At 40.6% G+C, this 16856-nt stretch overlaps 1 protein-coding gene across 5 annotated transcripts; it reads left to right on the forward strand.

Moving 5' to 3' along the window:
* Positions 1–11440: 11440 nt before the first annotated feature.
* On the forward strand, positions 11441–16459 carry cldnd1b (claudin domain containing 1b). 5 transcript variants are annotated; one of them, XM_024398540.2, is made up of 6 exons: positions 11441–11596; positions 12125–12239; positions 12385–12695; positions 13229–13336; positions 15858–15995; positions 16171–16459. In XM_024398540.2, exons 3-6 carry the CDS (start codon positions 12410–12412, stop codon positions 16389–16391), a joined length of 753 nt encoding a protein of 250 aa, XP_024254308.1. In that variant the 5' UTR covers positions 11441–11596; positions 12125–12239; positions 12385–12409; the 3' UTR covers positions 16392–16459. The 5 variants fall into 5 exon arrangements, with proteins under 5 accessions (XP_024254308.1, XP_042167915.1, XP_042167916.1 ...); XM_042311981.1 differs by having other exon boundaries at positions 12125–12223; XM_042311982.1 differs by having other exon boundaries at positions 11509–11596; positions 12128–12239.
* The last annotated feature ends 397 nt before the right edge of the window (positions 16460–16856 follow it).

Here is a 16856-nt window from a genome sequence, read left to right on the forward strand (position 1 = left end):
TTGGGGGAATCCCATCCTCGTGATAGGGCAATATAATAATATGTTACCCAAGCTACTAACTCTACACACTACAAGCGTTGTACTGTATTGGGCATTTTGTTGTTGAGAGACACTCCAAAGATGAAATTCAAATCAATGAAGTAAATTCCCAGAGACAAAACCCTGGTACGCATAAAACTGAAACTGAAACTACAACAATAACTTTTCACACAGGTATTTTTTTGTACCAAGATAAATTATCTAATGTCATTGGCCGGTAATTTTGCTTACGTTAACCCCCAAAAAAGTCTTAATACAAGTAATTTATCTTATAACTCTACTGAGGGCCGCGCCAACTAGATGGAACTCCACCTCCAGGCTGGCACAGACAATCTACTTTTACCAATCTGATCTACATGCGCTGTTCCGGATTATGAGGGACAATCCGGATGACTGGGATGGTGAGACCCTGACCATGGCCTCCAGATGTGATCTTTGACTGTCAAAGGCATCCACCTGCTCGTATTGTTCTGTACGTAAATCCAAGACACTCCATTTATGTTACGTTTTGTATGGTATGTATTCATTTGTGGATGTCCATCAACCATTTGGTATGATATATTATGAATATGAATTCATATTATATGTTACAAATTTGCAAAATGTACAATATGTTAGCTAGATGGCTAACTTTAGCTAGACGAGGTTTTAGAGTTAGGGTTAAGGTTAGGGTTAAGTTTAGGAGTTAGGCTAAAGGGTTAAGGGAAAGGTTAGCTAAAAGGGTTCATGTTTGGGCTAGAGGAAGGGTTAGCTAAAAGGGTTAAGGTTAGGGGAAAGGTTAGCTAACATGCTAGTAGTTGCAAAGTAGCTAAAAAGTAGTAAGTAGTTGAACATTTGCTAATTAGCTAAAATACGAACGTTGTTAGTGATGCAATTTTATCTTGCAACCTTTGGGTTGCTAGATGTTCATATTATATATCTACCCATCCACCCCAACCAACCAAGCTAAGTTTTTGCCTTAACTTACCATCTATCTTATCTAACCATATCATACTAATTGGAGTGTCCCGGATTTACATAGCTAGCCTCAGAACTCACCGCAAGTCACGGCAGAGCTACGATAAGGTACTTTCCACATAAAGTGAAAGTAAAGTCAAACTCCATAACAATAACTTTTCCCAGAGGTATTTATTGAACACAAAACAGTCTTGATAATTCATATTTGCTTGACTTTCTTTTCAACAATTTTTTTTTTTACAAACACCAAAAAGTAGGCTCCAAACCACTTGTGAGCCAAATAATGTGTGGATGAAGAATCCTTATTTTGGACAGTTAGTACAAAGTAGGCTAATCATTATAGGTGCTTAGAGAGAGAACAGAAACCTCCCGACCTGATTGCCATCCTCCTTACAGGACACTTTTGGATCAGGAGAATAAAAAAAGAAGACTTATCAGAGACATGACCTGTATCAGACCAACATATAGACTGGACGATACAGACCAATGTATCACACATCACTTCTGATAAAAGCAGCAAATTCCTCTTTAATACCAATTGAGTTATTGAATTTGTATTGGACACGTCTAATTTCAAACGCAGAATTGACCCCAACACTGATTTAGTCATATCAGCTCTTACAGAGCAAACTAGTATAATGAATAGGGGTGGTGTTTACCACTGCAGCCTACCATAGGGGTGGTGTTTACCACTGTAGCCTACCATAGGGGTGGTGTTTACCACTGCAGCCTACCATAGGGGTGGTGTTTACCACTGTAGCCTACCATAGGGGTGGTGTTTACCACTGCAGCCTACCATAGGGGTGGTGTTTACCACTGTAGCCTACCATAGGGGTGGTGTTTACCACTGTAGCCTACCATAGGGGTGGTGTTTACCACTGTAGCCTACCATAGGGGTGGTGTTTACCACTGTAGCCTACCATAGACCACCATGCCTTTAGCAGGCTTGCAAAGTGACATTGATCTGTTTGTCTTTGTTTGATCCATTTGTTTGCTTCAGTTTTCAGTAATTGAATCCTTTGACATATTGTTGATTTAAAAATGTTTTTCAAATGCACTGGATGGGTCGAAAAGATATAGTAACCTTACATACCATGCACCATTTTGACATAGCGGAAGATACATACTGAATGTATGCTGTTTTTCATGCTAAGATAGACCAAGATACGTGTTGGTTTTGCACATACTTGTTCATTGGTTTTGCAATATGTTGATGCCATTGATTAAAAGAGTAAGAATAGGATGCAATGTCCAACCCAAAATCTAAGCTTGTTTTACTCCATTGTTTGTAAAAAAGAATTGTGAGAAGAAAAAAAAAGCAGTTGGTTGCATAGATAATTATTATTACTAAATGTTACATGAAATGTAAATATTAAATATCAAAACCGAATGGAAACCCAGTTGTAAATATGTATTGGCAATAATTCACTTAACTGTGAGGCATGGAATAATTTTTATTTTGTCAGGCTGGATGTTTGAAATATGAGTAGACATGATGATTGGAGTCATACTTCTTCAGCAGTGGAATAAAGGCAATTAGCACTTGAATGTTGTAAAGCAAAAACTGTGTGTAAATAATGGAATGTTTTATGATTGTCAGTGGCGATTTTAGCATGTCAATCTTGGTGGGGCAAACTCCTAAAATTGTTTTAGACGCATGCCAGCAAAGCCACCACACAACACAATACATTAATTGCACTAGAACAGTGACAAACGGTGCCCACAAACTGTTTGGGCCTAAACAAAGCTGTCCGATCAGCAGAGATTTATTTTCAGCACCATGGAGTGAATCCTTACCACGTCTAAACCTGGCTATCAGCGGAGCCTTGTCTGGCAGTGAAACAGTTCATTCAGCCTCATTTACTGCCTTTTTAAAAATCTTAGCTGATATGGCAGACTTGCTTAAAACAAATGGGTCCTACTGACAATTGAGATGTACAAACAATGGCATATACAAGCGTATAAGAGGCAATCCGTAATTTCGATTAAGACATTAATGAGCAAGGTGGAACGGATGTAATCAATATAACTTTGTTCAGGACTTTTGAAACGTACAGCGACAGAATTCAGAACATGGTCAGAACTGTAGGATAAATAAAGGGGGCATAAAAGGAGACAATGAAAGTTTTTTTTCAATTTTCGATGATTACATTTCTCTAAAACAGGCTATAGGCTACATGTGCACCACCAAGTCAGAACAGTAGGCTAAGTTATGAGGGGGAAAGGGATCAAATTATTAGGGTGAGGCACATGGACTACTAATAGCTAACTACACAACACACACTTAGTATTACTTTCTTAGCTACAGTATACATATCTCCCTGGAATACTGCATCACTTATGCAGCAGCATACAAGACATTTTTGGACTCACCTTGTTGTGCTGTGCTCACTTGAACAGGAAGGTGGAGTCCTTCTTGTGGAGTCCTTCTTGGAGTCCTTCTTGTGGGCAGATTTTGACTAGCATTCTCTGGATTTATGGTGCTTTCAAGACAACTAGGGCAGATTTTGACTAGCATTCTCCGGATTTATGGTGCTTTCAAGACAACTAGGAACTCATGACGTCAGTGACCTTCAGGTCGGAGCTCAAGAAAGAGGCACGAGTTCCCGACTCGGAATTCCGATTTGGATGAATGTATTTTACCAGTCGTTTTTTCAGAGTTCCCAGTTGTCTTGAACTCTCTGAAGGCTGAGATTTCCCAGTTCAGAGTTTCCAGTAATTTTGAACATGGCAGAAGTCAAGCTGGATTGACACCATGGCCAATGTGTTCAACCTTTTCTGGGCCATGGTGTGTTGTGAGTGAATGTTTATCCTCAAGGATGATCAATGGAAACAGGATGCACCTGAGCTCAATTTCAAGTCACAAAGCAAAGGGTCTGAATACTTATGTATATACAGTGTTTCTGTTTTTTATTTTATTACATTTGCAAACAATTCTAAAAATATGCTTTAGATTTGTGATTATGTGGTATTGTGTTTGGATTGATGAGGAAATAAATACCTTTAATGCATTTTAGAATAAGGCTGTAACATAACAAAATGTGGAAAAAGGTGAAGGGGTCTGAATACATTCCGAATGCACTGTACATGAAAAGGCACAAAACTGTCTATATAAGGTCCCACAGTTCACAGCGCATGTCAGAGCAAAAACCAAGCCATGAGGTCAAAGGAATTGTCTGTAGAGCTCCGAGACAGGATTGTGTCGATGCACAGATCTGGGGAAGGGTACAAAACATATCTGCTGCATTGAAGGTCCCGAAGAACACAGTGGCCTCCATCATTCTATAATGGAAGAAGTCTGGAACCACCAAGACTCTTTCCAGAGCTGGCTACCCGGACAAACTGAGTAATCGGGGGACAAGGACTTTGCTCAGGGAGGTGACCAAAAACCTGATGGTCACTCTGACAGAGCTCCAGAGTTCCTCTATGGAGATGGGAGAACCTTCCAGAAGGACAACCATCTCTGCAGCATTCCAGCAATCAGGCCTTAAACGTAGAGTAGCCAGACGGAAGCCACTCTTCAGTACAGGGCACATGACAGCCCACTTGGAGTTCGCGAAAAGGCACCTAAAGGACTCTCAGACCATAAGAAAAATGATTCTCTGGTCTGGTGAAACAAAGATTGAACTATTTGGCCTGAATGTTGGCACCATCCCTAAGGTGAAGCATGGTGGTGGCAGCATCATGCAGTGGGATGTTTTTTAGTGGCAGGGACTGGGACACTAGTCAGGATCGAGGGAAAGATGAACAGAGCAAAGTACAGATAGATTCTTGATGAAACCGGTTCCAGAGTGCTCAGGACCTCAGACTGGTGCGAAGGTTCACCTTCCAACAGGACAACGACCCTAAGCACACAGCCAAGACAATGGAGTGGCTTCCAGACAAGTCTCTGAATGTCCTTGAGTGGCACAGCCAGAGCCCGGAATTTAATCTGATCAAACATCTCTGGAGAGAACTGAAATTTAAAAATAAAAAAAAAAACGTTTTTTGCTTTGTCATTATGGGGTATTGTGTGTAGATCGATGAGGATTAAATAAATAAAAAAATAATAGATTTTAGAATAAGGCTGTAGCGTAACAAAATGTGGAAAAAGTCAAGGGGTCTGAATACTTTCCGAACGTATGTATATATGTACAGTATATACAGTACCAGTCAAATTTTGGACACACCTACTCATTCAAGGGTTCTTCTTTATTTTTACAGTGTAGAATAATAGTGAATACATTAAAACTATGAAATAACACATATGAAATCATATAGTAACCAAAAAAGTGTTACATTTTTGGGGGGATTCTTCAAAGTAGCCACCTTTTGCCTAAATGACAGCTTTGCACATTCTTCGCTTGGTGGGCTAAAAATCGCCACCTGCTGGAGGAAACAGATTTTGGGACGAGTTGGGCCTCTCGCTTCGGCTCTTCCTCTCTGCCTTTACAGACAACAAGGGATCCTCCTCCCTGCCCCCCACCCCTCCCGAGAAGACTAGCATGACTGCCCAACCTGTCAAACAACTTCACAGCTCCCCATCAACAGGTAATACAAAAAGAAAATAAGAGAAACCTAGTCCTACAAAGTAATCCACCCTGAATAGGAATGAGAAAAATGACACTAGGCTGGTTTTATTTTTGCACAAGAACTCTCCCTGGAAGATCTAACAGACGTTGACCAAGTTTTTTTTTAAAGAAATGGGTTAAAGGAACATAGGTGGTTTCTTTTGGTAAGATAGAGCCAATGGCATAAACATTTTCTTTGTCAAAAAGGTGACATTGATTCAGAACATGGAGGGGGTGAACGATGGGAGATTCTTGTTATTTGAACTTTCTTTACAATCAATCTCAATCATTTTTGTATTATGAAATGTAAATGTGATGTATTGATGTTTATTGCCTCTTTTGATCCCCCAAAAACTAGCGAAATGTAAACAAAACCAAAAAGATATACATATATTTATACAACGACTGTGTCTAATCTTGAATGCTGATTGGTTAAAACTCCATTCCATTTGACTGAGCAATCCACTGTCTCATCAGCCCAGCCAGGCAATGTATAAACTCTCCACAATAAAAAGCATTGAGACATTATCTCATATTTCTTTTAGACTAACATTTCATTTTCAACAGCGGAGATTTGTATAAGCCTTTCTGTCTGTCTCTCCGACATTTGCAACATTGTTTCAATATTGAAATTCGATCTGTTCCATAGTATGAGCGTGTCGGGACAAGACAGACAGGCAGCGTTTCACAGCCAGTCGAAATCATGAATCATGAACTTGCCTGGTCATCTCTACTGCCTCTAATCTGGCGGACTCACTCAAAACAAATGCTTTGTTTGTAATTATGTCGGAGTGTTGGAGTGTGCCCCTGGTTATCCGTCAATAAAAAAAAAAGAAAATGGTGCGGTCTGCTTTGCTTAATATAAGGAATTAGAAATGGTTTATACTTTTACTTTTGATACTTAAGTACATTTCATCATTCAATTTACTTTTGATACTTAATTAAGTATATTTGAAACCAAATACTTTTAGACTTTTACTCAAGTAGTATTTTACTGGGTGACTTTCACTTTTACTTGAGACATTATCTATTGAGGTATCTTTACTTCAACTCAAGTATGACAATTGAGTACTTTTTCCACCACTGGGAACTGGAACAGCCTTGTTTTCTTTGTGACACTAATCCAGACGAAATATCTGCAGGTGGGTCTGGTTTGGTGGGCTTTGGACATACTGTACAGTACCAGTCAAAAGTTTGGACAAAACTATTCATTCAAGGATTTTTCTTTATTTTTACTATTGTAAACTTTGCAGAATAATAGTGAAGACATCAAAACTATGAAGTATATAAACAATATCATAACCGCCATCGACAAAAGACAATACTGTGCAGCCGTCTTCATCGACCTGGCTTCTGAAATGACTGCCTCGCCTGGTTCACCAACTACTTCTCAGATAGAGTTCAGTGTGTCAAATCGGAGGACGTGTTGTCCGGACCTCTGGCAGTCTCTATGGGGGTGCCACAAGGTTCAATTCTCAGGCTGACTCTTTTCTCTGTATATATCAATGATGTCGCTCTTGCTGCTGGTGATTCTCTGATCCACCTCTACGCAGATGACACCAGTCTGTATACACCTGGCCCTTCTTTGAACACTGTGCTAACAAACCTCCAAACAAGCTTCAATGCCATACAACACTCCTTCCGTGGCCTCCAACTGCTAGTAAAACGAATTGCATGCTCTTCAACCGATTGCTGTCCGCACCCTCCTGCCCGACTAGCATCACTACTCTGGATGGTTCTGACTTAGAATATGTGGACAACTACAAATACCTAGGTGTCTGGTTAGACTGTAAACTCTCCTTCCAGACTCACATCAAACATCTCCAATCCAAAATTAAATCTAGAATCGGCTTCCTATTTCGCAACAAAACCTCTTTCACTCATGCCGTCAAACATACCCTCGTAAAGCTGACTATCCTACCGATCCTTGACTTTGGCGTCAATTACAAAATAGCCCCCAACAATCTACTGAGCAAATTGGATGCAGTCTATCACAGTGCCATCCATTTTATCACCAAAGACCCATATACTACCCGCCACTGCGACCTGTATGCTCTCGTTGGCTGGCCCTCACTACATATCTGTCACCAAACCCACTGGCTCCAGGTCATCTAACTCTTTGCTAGGTAAAGCCCCGCCTTATCTCAGCTCACTGGTCACCTTAGCAACACCCACCTGTAGCACACGCTCCAGCAGGTATATTGCATTGGTCATCCCCAAAGCCAACACTTCCTTTGTCCGCCTTTCCTTCCAGTTCTCTGCTGCCAATGACTGGAACGAACTACAAAAATCTCTGAAACTGGAAACACTTATCTCCCTCACTAGCTTTAAGCACCAACTGTCAGAGCAGCTCACAGATTACTGCACCTGTACATAGCCCACCTATAATTTAGCCCAAACAACTACCTCTTTCCCAACTGTATTTAATTTTTATTTATTTATTTATTTTGCTCCTTTGCACCCCATTATTTTTATTTCTACTTTGCACATTCTTCCATTGCAAAACTACCATTCCAGTGTTTTACTTGCTATATTGTCTTTACTTTGCCACCATGGCCTTTTTTGCCTTTACCTCCCTTCTCACCTCATTTGCTCACATTGTATATAGACTTGTTTATACTGTATTATTGACTGTATGTTTGTTTTACTCCATGTGTAACTCTGTGTCGTTGTATCTGTCGAACTGCTTTGCTTTATCTTGGCCAGGTCGCAATTGTAAATGAGAACTTGTTCTCAACTTGCCTACCTGGTTAAATAAAGGTAAAATAAATAAATAAATAAAAAATTGCCTACCTCCCTACTCTTCTACATTTTCACACACTGTACATAGATTTTTCTATTCTATTTAAAAAAATAATAATATTATTATTATTTTTTGTGTTATTGACAGTACGTTTGTTTATGTGTAACTCTGTGTTGTTGTTTTTGTAGCACTGCTTTGCTTTATCTTGGCCAGGTTGCAGTTGTAAATGAGAACTTGTTCTCAACTGGCCCACCTGGTTAAATAAAGGTGAAATAAAAATAAAAATAATGAAATAACACATATGGAATCATGTAGTAACCAAAAAAAGTGTTAAACAAATCTCGAGATTTGAGAATCTTCAAAGTAGCCACCCTTCGCCTTAATGACAGCATTTCACACTCTTGGCATTCTTTCAACCAGCTTCACCTGGAATGCTTTTCCAACAGTCTTTAAGGAGCAGTTTTTCCTTCACTCTGCGGTCCAACTCATCCCAATCCATCTCAATTGGGTTGAGGTCGGGTGATTGTGGAGGCCAGGTCAGGTCTAACCACTAGGCTACCCTGGGGCGGCAGGGTAGCCTAGTGGTTATGTTGCAAGTTCAAACCCCCGAGCTGACAAGGTACAAATCTGTCGTTCTGTCCCTGAACAGGCAGTTAACCCACTATTCCTAGGTCATTATTGAAAATAAGAATTTGTTCTTAACTGACTTGCCTAGTTAAATAAAGGTAAAATTTTAAAAAGATGCACTATTCCATCACTTTCCTTCTTGGTCAAATAGCCCTTACACAGCACGTGTTTGTGAGAGTCTCCCCTTTGATGGTGGGGTCATATTTGTGTTAGTTCAGACGAGTCCCGTTACACTTGTGGGGATTATTAGCAAAACGAGGACACCGTCGTGTTCATCAATCTCATTTTACCATAATTTGTAGGCCATATTTTTTTGTAGGCCAAACCCTTCAGACGCTACAGACATTTTCATGAGAATACCAATTTCCGGGATGTCTCCTGGTCCACCTTCCACCGCAGATGCGGAAGGCCGATGCGTAAGGTCTGGACTCTGCACCCGCTATGAGTTTGTGTCACAACAGGAGGAGGAATGCAACTCTAGGTCGGCGTCCTCTTCAGCTTTCCCTCCTTAGAAACTGTCTTGTTTTGAAGAATGTTGTCAGAATCGTATTGTGGACTAACAGCATGAAACTACTAGAGAGTGATATCGAAATGTTAGGAACAGGAAATAACAAATACATATGTTATTAACTGACAGCTATAGTGCTTTCCCGTTTGCAGTCCTAAAAAAAACAGGAATGAGTTACGGTTTGTTCAGCCATTCCTATGGGGAAAGAATTGGGTTTTGGGATAAACACTGAAAATAAGGGAAAACAGGTTTGTTTACACAGGCTTAGGAGATCTTATACGTTTTGTTCAATGAGATAATGTCAGTCAGTTAACAGGATCTTAATGAATAATGAAGCCTTTATGTGCTTTTTTTGATTAGATAAGTGCTTAAAAATGTATGTTAGCTGATGAATAATTATATCATAAAACAAATATATAAGATATCCTATGCCCGTGTATACCACAGGCCTTATTTCTGTGTTTATTATAAAACTGCATTAATTTCTATATAGGCTTTGCCCATCGAAACCATGGCTGAGTTAGTGCCTACAAAAGACAACATTCATAGAACCACCTCAGTGGCTGCATTTCAAACTCATAAAAGACGCACCCTTGTCCACTTCCCCTCGCCTTATGCCCTTGGGGGAATCCACTCGGCCATCTTTGTCGCCGGTCCAAATGACTAATCAAGGAAGGGAAATTGGCAACATAAGCCGCAAAGACCTCGTTTTTAATGGAGTTAAAAAAAAAAAATTATGTTCACTTCGGGTCCTGAAAAGCCCCATAATTCAATTTGCAATGATTGTACATCCGCTAAGAAAAGTCTGCCAATACTTAAAACCTCAACGTCAACATGGAGTCGACATACAAATGTAAGTAAAAACAAATGTAAATAAGTTAGAAATTGTGTTACTAATGCACAAACACGTCTCGTAAAAGTAATGATATTTTTTGATTGTTTAGCTTTTGGACATTGTAGAAATAAAACTTTTTCTTTCTTCAGAAGTTCCAGCTAGGCAGGCTAACGTTAGTTAACGAATTAATCTGCTAGCTATCATACAGTAGGCATATAATTAAGAAATAAGGCACGTGGGGGTGTGGTATATGGCCAATATACCATGGCTAAGGGCTATTCTTACTCACAACGCAAAGCGGAGTATTGGCCATATAGCACAAACCCCGAGGTGTCTTAACACTATTATAAACTGGTTACCAACATAATTACAGCAGTAAACATACATGTTTTGTCATACCCGTGATATACGGTCTGATATACCACGGCTGTCGGCCACCCAGTTTATAATAATAATTATATAATTAATATAAGTAGACATGCAATCATAATTGACTGTAGTTCATGTAAAGCAATCACAAGTTACCGGTGGTTGAAAACACAATAGTTTTGGGATGAACGAGTGAGGAATTGCCAGCAAGGTGGTCCATTTAAAATTAATTCCTTCCTCCCTCGCCCTGCAAGTGTAAACTCGTCAGACGTCATGATAAGTCATCAGAAGTGTCCACTTACTTTGAGGGCTGAGGGTATGTCTTTTAAGTGGGGCGGCAGGGTAGCCTAGTGATTGGAGCGTTGGACTAGTAACTGGAAGGTTGCAAGTTCAAATCCCCAAGCTGACAAGGTACAAATCTGTCGTGCTGCCCCTGAATAGGCAGTTAACCCACTGTTCCTAGGCCGTCATTGAAAATAAAAATGTGTTCTTTACTGACTTGCCTAGTTAAAAAATATATATTTGGAATGTAACCAGTGTATTTAAAAAAATGTATATTTTTTTTAACCTTTATTTAACTAGGCAAGTCAGTTAAGAACAATTGAACAGCGAATGTGTAGGCATTCATATAACACGTCACTGTATAGAACGGCGAACGTATAGTCAAAAACTACAAAGCCCATGTGGTAGTGGTACACAAGACGCTGTCTGATGATGCTGCTTTGACAAAAGAACCCACACCCCTCAGTAGTTACCACAGCCACAAAGTCGTATTTCTACAATATTCATAAAATCAGATTTTTTTAAACCTAACCTTAACCACACTGTCAACCTTATACCTAACCTTAAATTAAGACCAAAAAGCAAGAAAAAACATTTTTGTTTTTGCATATTTTGGACCAATTCTGACTTTGTGGTTGTGGTAACTAGTGAAAGCCTTAAATCATCCGGAAAAGGAACGCTATTGAGTGAGTTGAATAGCTATTTAGTATTTGCTTTCAACGTTAGTATCGTTTAAACTCATCTGATAGGCATTACATTGGTCAATTATTTAAATGCATGTTGTTGTTTTTCATTCACAACAAATATATATTTTTTCAAGAAACATGCCACTATCGTGGCGGTTTTGCACCAGTTAACGTTAGCTAGCTAGCAATATTAGCCTTTGATGGCAGTCGGTAGATAGAAGGCAATATGTGTAATTTTTTGCCACTTTCCTCATAGCAGAGAAATAGATTTCTGTTTAGTAAGCTAGGCAGATAAATGTCATTACTTAATCATTATTACCATATACTTATTTGCATTCGCCTTAGCAAGATACTGACAGCTAGCTAACTCCCTTTCATTTGTGCTTATACCGGTAACTTTGCTGCTTGTTAGTTAACGTTACAGGATCTTGCTGTCAGAGCCAAAATGTGCCAGTCTAAGAACTGAATTCAAATGTAGTTGAATGACAGTTTGAAATACATTTTCTTCTGATTTGTTCTCCTTCAAAGCAGTGACGCTGGCCTACTTGGTGGTTGTGAGGACCTGGACTACAAGGAAGGCGCAGAAGACGACAGGCTGGGAAGCACTGAAACAACCATCATGCTCAGGAACTGCACTTTTAATGTTAAGGACATCACTGCCATGCTGTCAAGTTCTCACTGACAAGCTGACCTCTTATAGGGCCCTTATCCCCTACTTTTTGACTTCATAGGAGGGCAGAAGTAGACATTAACAAATGAAGTAAGAAGGAAATCATTTTCATCCACAGACAGACACACTCTTGAATTGAAACCATGGTGGATAACCGCTACGCTACGGCCCTGGTCATTGGCTCTGTTCTGAGTCTGCTGGCCACTGTCTATCTCTCCATTGCTGTGGGAACACAGCACTGGTACCAGTACCGAAGTCCGCCCGGCAACCATGAGGCCAGCAACGCTTCGGAGCTCCGCGAGGACTTCATCAACGGAGAGTTTGATGAAAAGACCTACAGCGACACGCTGTTCCGCCTCAACGGCACACTGGGGCTGTGGTGGAGGTGTGTGCAGGCGCCAGGCCAGTCACACTGGTTCAAAGAGCCTGGTAAGAACCTACACACACTAGAGTGGAGGAGCAGGGTCACTGAACCACATGACTAGTCACATTGGTTAAAATCATCTGCTAAATGGCATTTATTATATTACTATATATTATTATGATTATATATGAATATATTATATTTATTACAGCATTCATTGCAGGTGTTGGTACAGAAACGGTGTGCTGGATAGACAGGTGGACCAATTACACATAGCTGTGCCAATTAGTGTTAAACACCATGCTAATATTGTATTATAAAATAAAGACCTCCTTTTTTCTGATACCCACACAAGAGCAACACTGGATTTGATATTAGTATAAATATTTGGTGCTTACTTCCAATGAGTCTGGGGTTCAATATGATCGCAGGTTGTTGACAATTTAGCTTTTTAAAGGCAATCTCTGATTGAGTGGACATCTGCCTTGTTTAACCGTGAATGCAAACGTGTGAATATTGCCTTTTAAAAGCTGCAATGTCGACAACCCACATCAGATTGAATCCCGGTCTAACTCTGTCTCTTTTCTTGTATTCTCAGATCCTAAGATGGTAACACAGTGTGTGAGCTTCACTCTGCCTCAGCAGTTTGTACCCAAGTACAAAGACCCAGGGAATCACAACACTGGGGAGGACGTGCTTCGGACATGTGAGTCTTGCCTTGCAGCCACACACACATACAGTGCGTTTGGAAAGTATTCAGACCCCTTGACTTTTTCCAAATTTTGTTACAGCCTTATTCTAAAATGGATTACTTAAAAAAAAAAAGATTTATCCTCAGCGATCTATACACAATACCCCATAATGACACAGCAAAAACAGGTATTTCAATTTTTTTGCTAAAAAATGAAATACCATATTTACATAAGTACCCTTTTCTACTAGACTCAAAATTGAGCTCAGGTGCATCCTGTTTCCATTGATCATCCTTGAGATGTTTCTATAACTTGATTGGAATCCACCTGTGGGAAATTCAATTGATTGGACATGATTTGGAAAGGCACATACCTGTCTATATAAGGTCCCACAGCTGACAGTGCATGTCAGTGCAAAAACCAAGCCATGAGGTTGAAGGAATTGTCCCTAGAGCTCAGAGACAGGATTGTGTCAAGGCACAGATCTCGGGAAGGGTACCAAAACTATTTCTGGAGCATTGAAAGTCCCCAAGAACACAGTGGCCTTTCTTAAATGGAATAAGTTTGGAACCACCAAGACTCTTCCTAGAGCTGGCAGCCCAGCTCTTTGGCTTACTCTTTGGCCTGAATGCCAAGTCTGGAGGAAACCTGGCACCATCCCTACGGTGAAGCATGGTTGTGTCGGCATCATGCTGTGGGGGTGTTTTTCAGCGGCAGAGACTGGGAGGCTAGTCAGGATCGAGGGAAAGATGAATGGAGCGAAGTACAGAGAGATAATTGATGAAAACCTGCTCCAGAGCGCTCAGGGCCTCAGACTCGGGCGAAGGTTCACCTTCCAACAGGACAACGACCCTAAGCACACAGCCAAGACAATGCAGGAGTGGCTTCAGAACAAGTCTCTGAATTTCCTTGATTGGCCCAGCCAGAGCCTGGACTTGAGTCTGATCGAACATCTCTGGAGAGACCTGCAGCAAGGCTCCCCATCCAACCTGACAGAGCTTGAGAGGATCTGCAGAGAAGAGCGGGAGAAACTCCCCAAATACACGTGTGCCAAGCTTGCAGCGTCATACCCAAGAAGACTCAAGGCTGTAATTGCTGCCAAAGGTGCTTTAACAAGTACTGAATAAAGGGTCTGAATACTTATTTAAATGTGATATTTCTGTTTTTTATTTTTCATTAATTAGCCAAAATTAGAATAAGGCTGTAACCTAACAAAGTGGAAAAAGCCAAGGGGTGTGAATGTTTAACTAAGGCACTGTACATACTTAGAATGTATAAACATACTGTAGTTCAAACAAGGTTCACTGGTTTTATTTAGTTTAAGTTATAAAACTTTTTTTTCGTTTGTATATTATTTAGTATCTGTTTTAGGGACAGAAAGTAGACTGTGCGTGGGAGGCTAGGAGACTTGTGTTACATAGTTGTTGTGTATTTTGAGATGTCACGTCTTGCCACTGTGGGGTAGAAATGCATCAGGTGATGGGTCAAGTCATAGGTTAGGTTTTAAAGGTAGACTCCGCCAGTGAGATGATGTAGATGCACGAAGTAAACCAGTCATAGTGGGTCAATTTCCTCAACAACCAGCAGCATTAAAGAGCGAGGCTAAACTTCTCCGCTGTTTTAGTCGCGTAGCTACCACGTTGTAGAAGCGTGAAGCACACCCGTATTACATGCACAGCTACTTTGTGTTAGAGCAAAGTCTTGCATCACGCTCATTGGATGTGATCGAGTAGTAAGGCTAACGAAGCCGACTTGTCGATGAGTGAAGTCAGGGAGGTGCATCTGTGACATTTAGTGGTTTTCAAACAGCAAGGCTCAGATCAACATGATGGCAGTGTCAACAAACCTGCGATTGTTTAGCTTTTTTTTGACATTTATTTTTTATAAAAGTTTAAATTAACTTTTCTAAACCCCCATATCACACACTCACCAGCAGCAAAACATAGGCCTAACGTGTACAATGACCTGGTTAGAGGGGTCTAAAAGATCACTTTGATTTGTGTCCCCTTTTCTGCAGTTGCACCTCTGACTTCACTCCTTGACTTTTGTCTACAGTCGGTTGCTTGAACCTTTACCACTCAAACCCAATCTGTGACCCACCAGATTCAGAAGCTTGAAAAACCTGTTAGAATTTTTCCCAAAAATTTAGAGAGCAAAAAACGGAACATTTTATTTTATTTGTGTTGTTTTTGAAGTCGTATAATTTTAGTTTTTCAAACAGGTTTGTTAATTTTTTATTTCAGTTTCCGGATTAGTTTTAGTTTTTCATTTACTATAATAACCTTGGTTCAAACTGTGTTTCATAGAAATGAGAGTTGGAAATTTGGTGGTTTCCACTGTTTATTGTTACTGACAGTCATGTGAACTCATCTCTTTCCCTTTCTCTCTGAAGCAAATAGACACAGTAATAAAATTGGTTTGGCATTATAAAGCTCTTCAGATATTGTTCATCTGTCTACGAATCTATAAAAATAACTTTATTTGTACTGCACTTTTCTGACATTTCTAAATTGGTTTCTCTCTGTGTCTGAGCAGACCTGTGGAGGTGCCAGTTCCTGCTGCCTCTGGTGTCCCTAGCCTTGGTGTTCCTCAGCGGGCTCATCGGTGTGTGCGCCTGCCTCTGCCGCAGCATCACCCCCACCCTGTGTGTAGGAGTGCTCCACCTGCTGGCAGGTTTGAGAATTACATGGATAATCACAATGCCTCTCAACACCCTTAATCCCACCACGCACAAACACACTTTACACCCAACAACACATGTAAAATGTACTAATGAAAGCTAAGGGATTCATGAAGGTTAAATGTACAATTGCATGAAGTTACATTCATTGTTGTCCTTCCCATCCAGGTCTGTGCTCCCTGGGCACAGTGTGCTGCTTCCTGGCTGGCATGGACCTGCTCCACAGGGTCTCAGTGCGTCCCGACGGTGTGGACGGCTCCCTGGGCTGGTCCCTCTACCTGGCCCTCATCTCCTCACCGCTGCAGATGATGGCGGCCGCCCTCTTCCTGTGGGCCGCCCGTAGCCACCGCCAGAACTACACACGCATGACTGCCTACCGGGTGGCCTAAAGAGACAGGGGTTTATTTCATATGTCAGGGTTGCGTTCAGTAAAAGCATAACGTTTTGAAATGGAAAATGTGAAGTTGTAGTGTTTCCAGTCACATGCGGACTCCAATTTGTAGAAGGTGAGATTGTTTCTATGAAATGGCTACGTTTCTAAACATTTTACAAAGTGCATGTTTTAGTGAATGTGACTCTAAACGGCAGCCTACACAACAATGATTCATACTCCCGAGGGGTGTCCTACGAAGCAGGTTCGTTGCCATAGAAATGTACGTATTTGGCTAAAAGGTGAGCCACTTAAAGATGACTGGTATCTCGAATTGAACTCAGACTTGACCAAAGTTACCTTGCTAACTAACTACTCAGAGTAGTTAGTTAGCAAGGTAACTTTGGTCAAGTCTGAGTTCAATTCGAGATACCAGTCATCTTTAAGTGGCTCACCTTTTAGCCAAATACGTACATTTCTATGG

This window comes from Oncorhynchus tshawytscha, linkage group LG34, assembly GCF_018296145.1.
Source record: "Oncorhynchus tshawytscha isolate Ot180627B linkage group LG34, Otsh_v2.0, whole genome shotgun sequence".
Lineage (NCBI taxonomy): Eukaryota > Metazoa > Chordata > Actinopteri > Salmoniformes > Salmonidae > Oncorhynchus > Oncorhynchus tshawytscha.

Bases quoted from the DNA above. Each gene is read 5' to 3' on its own strand.
- cldnd1b (XM_024398540.2), top strand. From the start codon at position 12,410: ATGGTGGATAACCGCTACGCTACGGCCCTGGTCATTGGCTCTGTTCTG. The intron at 12,696-13,228 runs GTAAGAACCTAC...TTGTATTCTCAG, and splicing joins ACACTGGTTCAAAGAGCCTG to ATCCTAAGATGGTAACACAG. The intron at 13,337-15,857 runs GTGAGTCTTGCC...GTGTCTGAGCAG, and splicing joins GGAGGACGTGCTTCGGACAT to ACCTGTGGAGGTGCCAGTTC.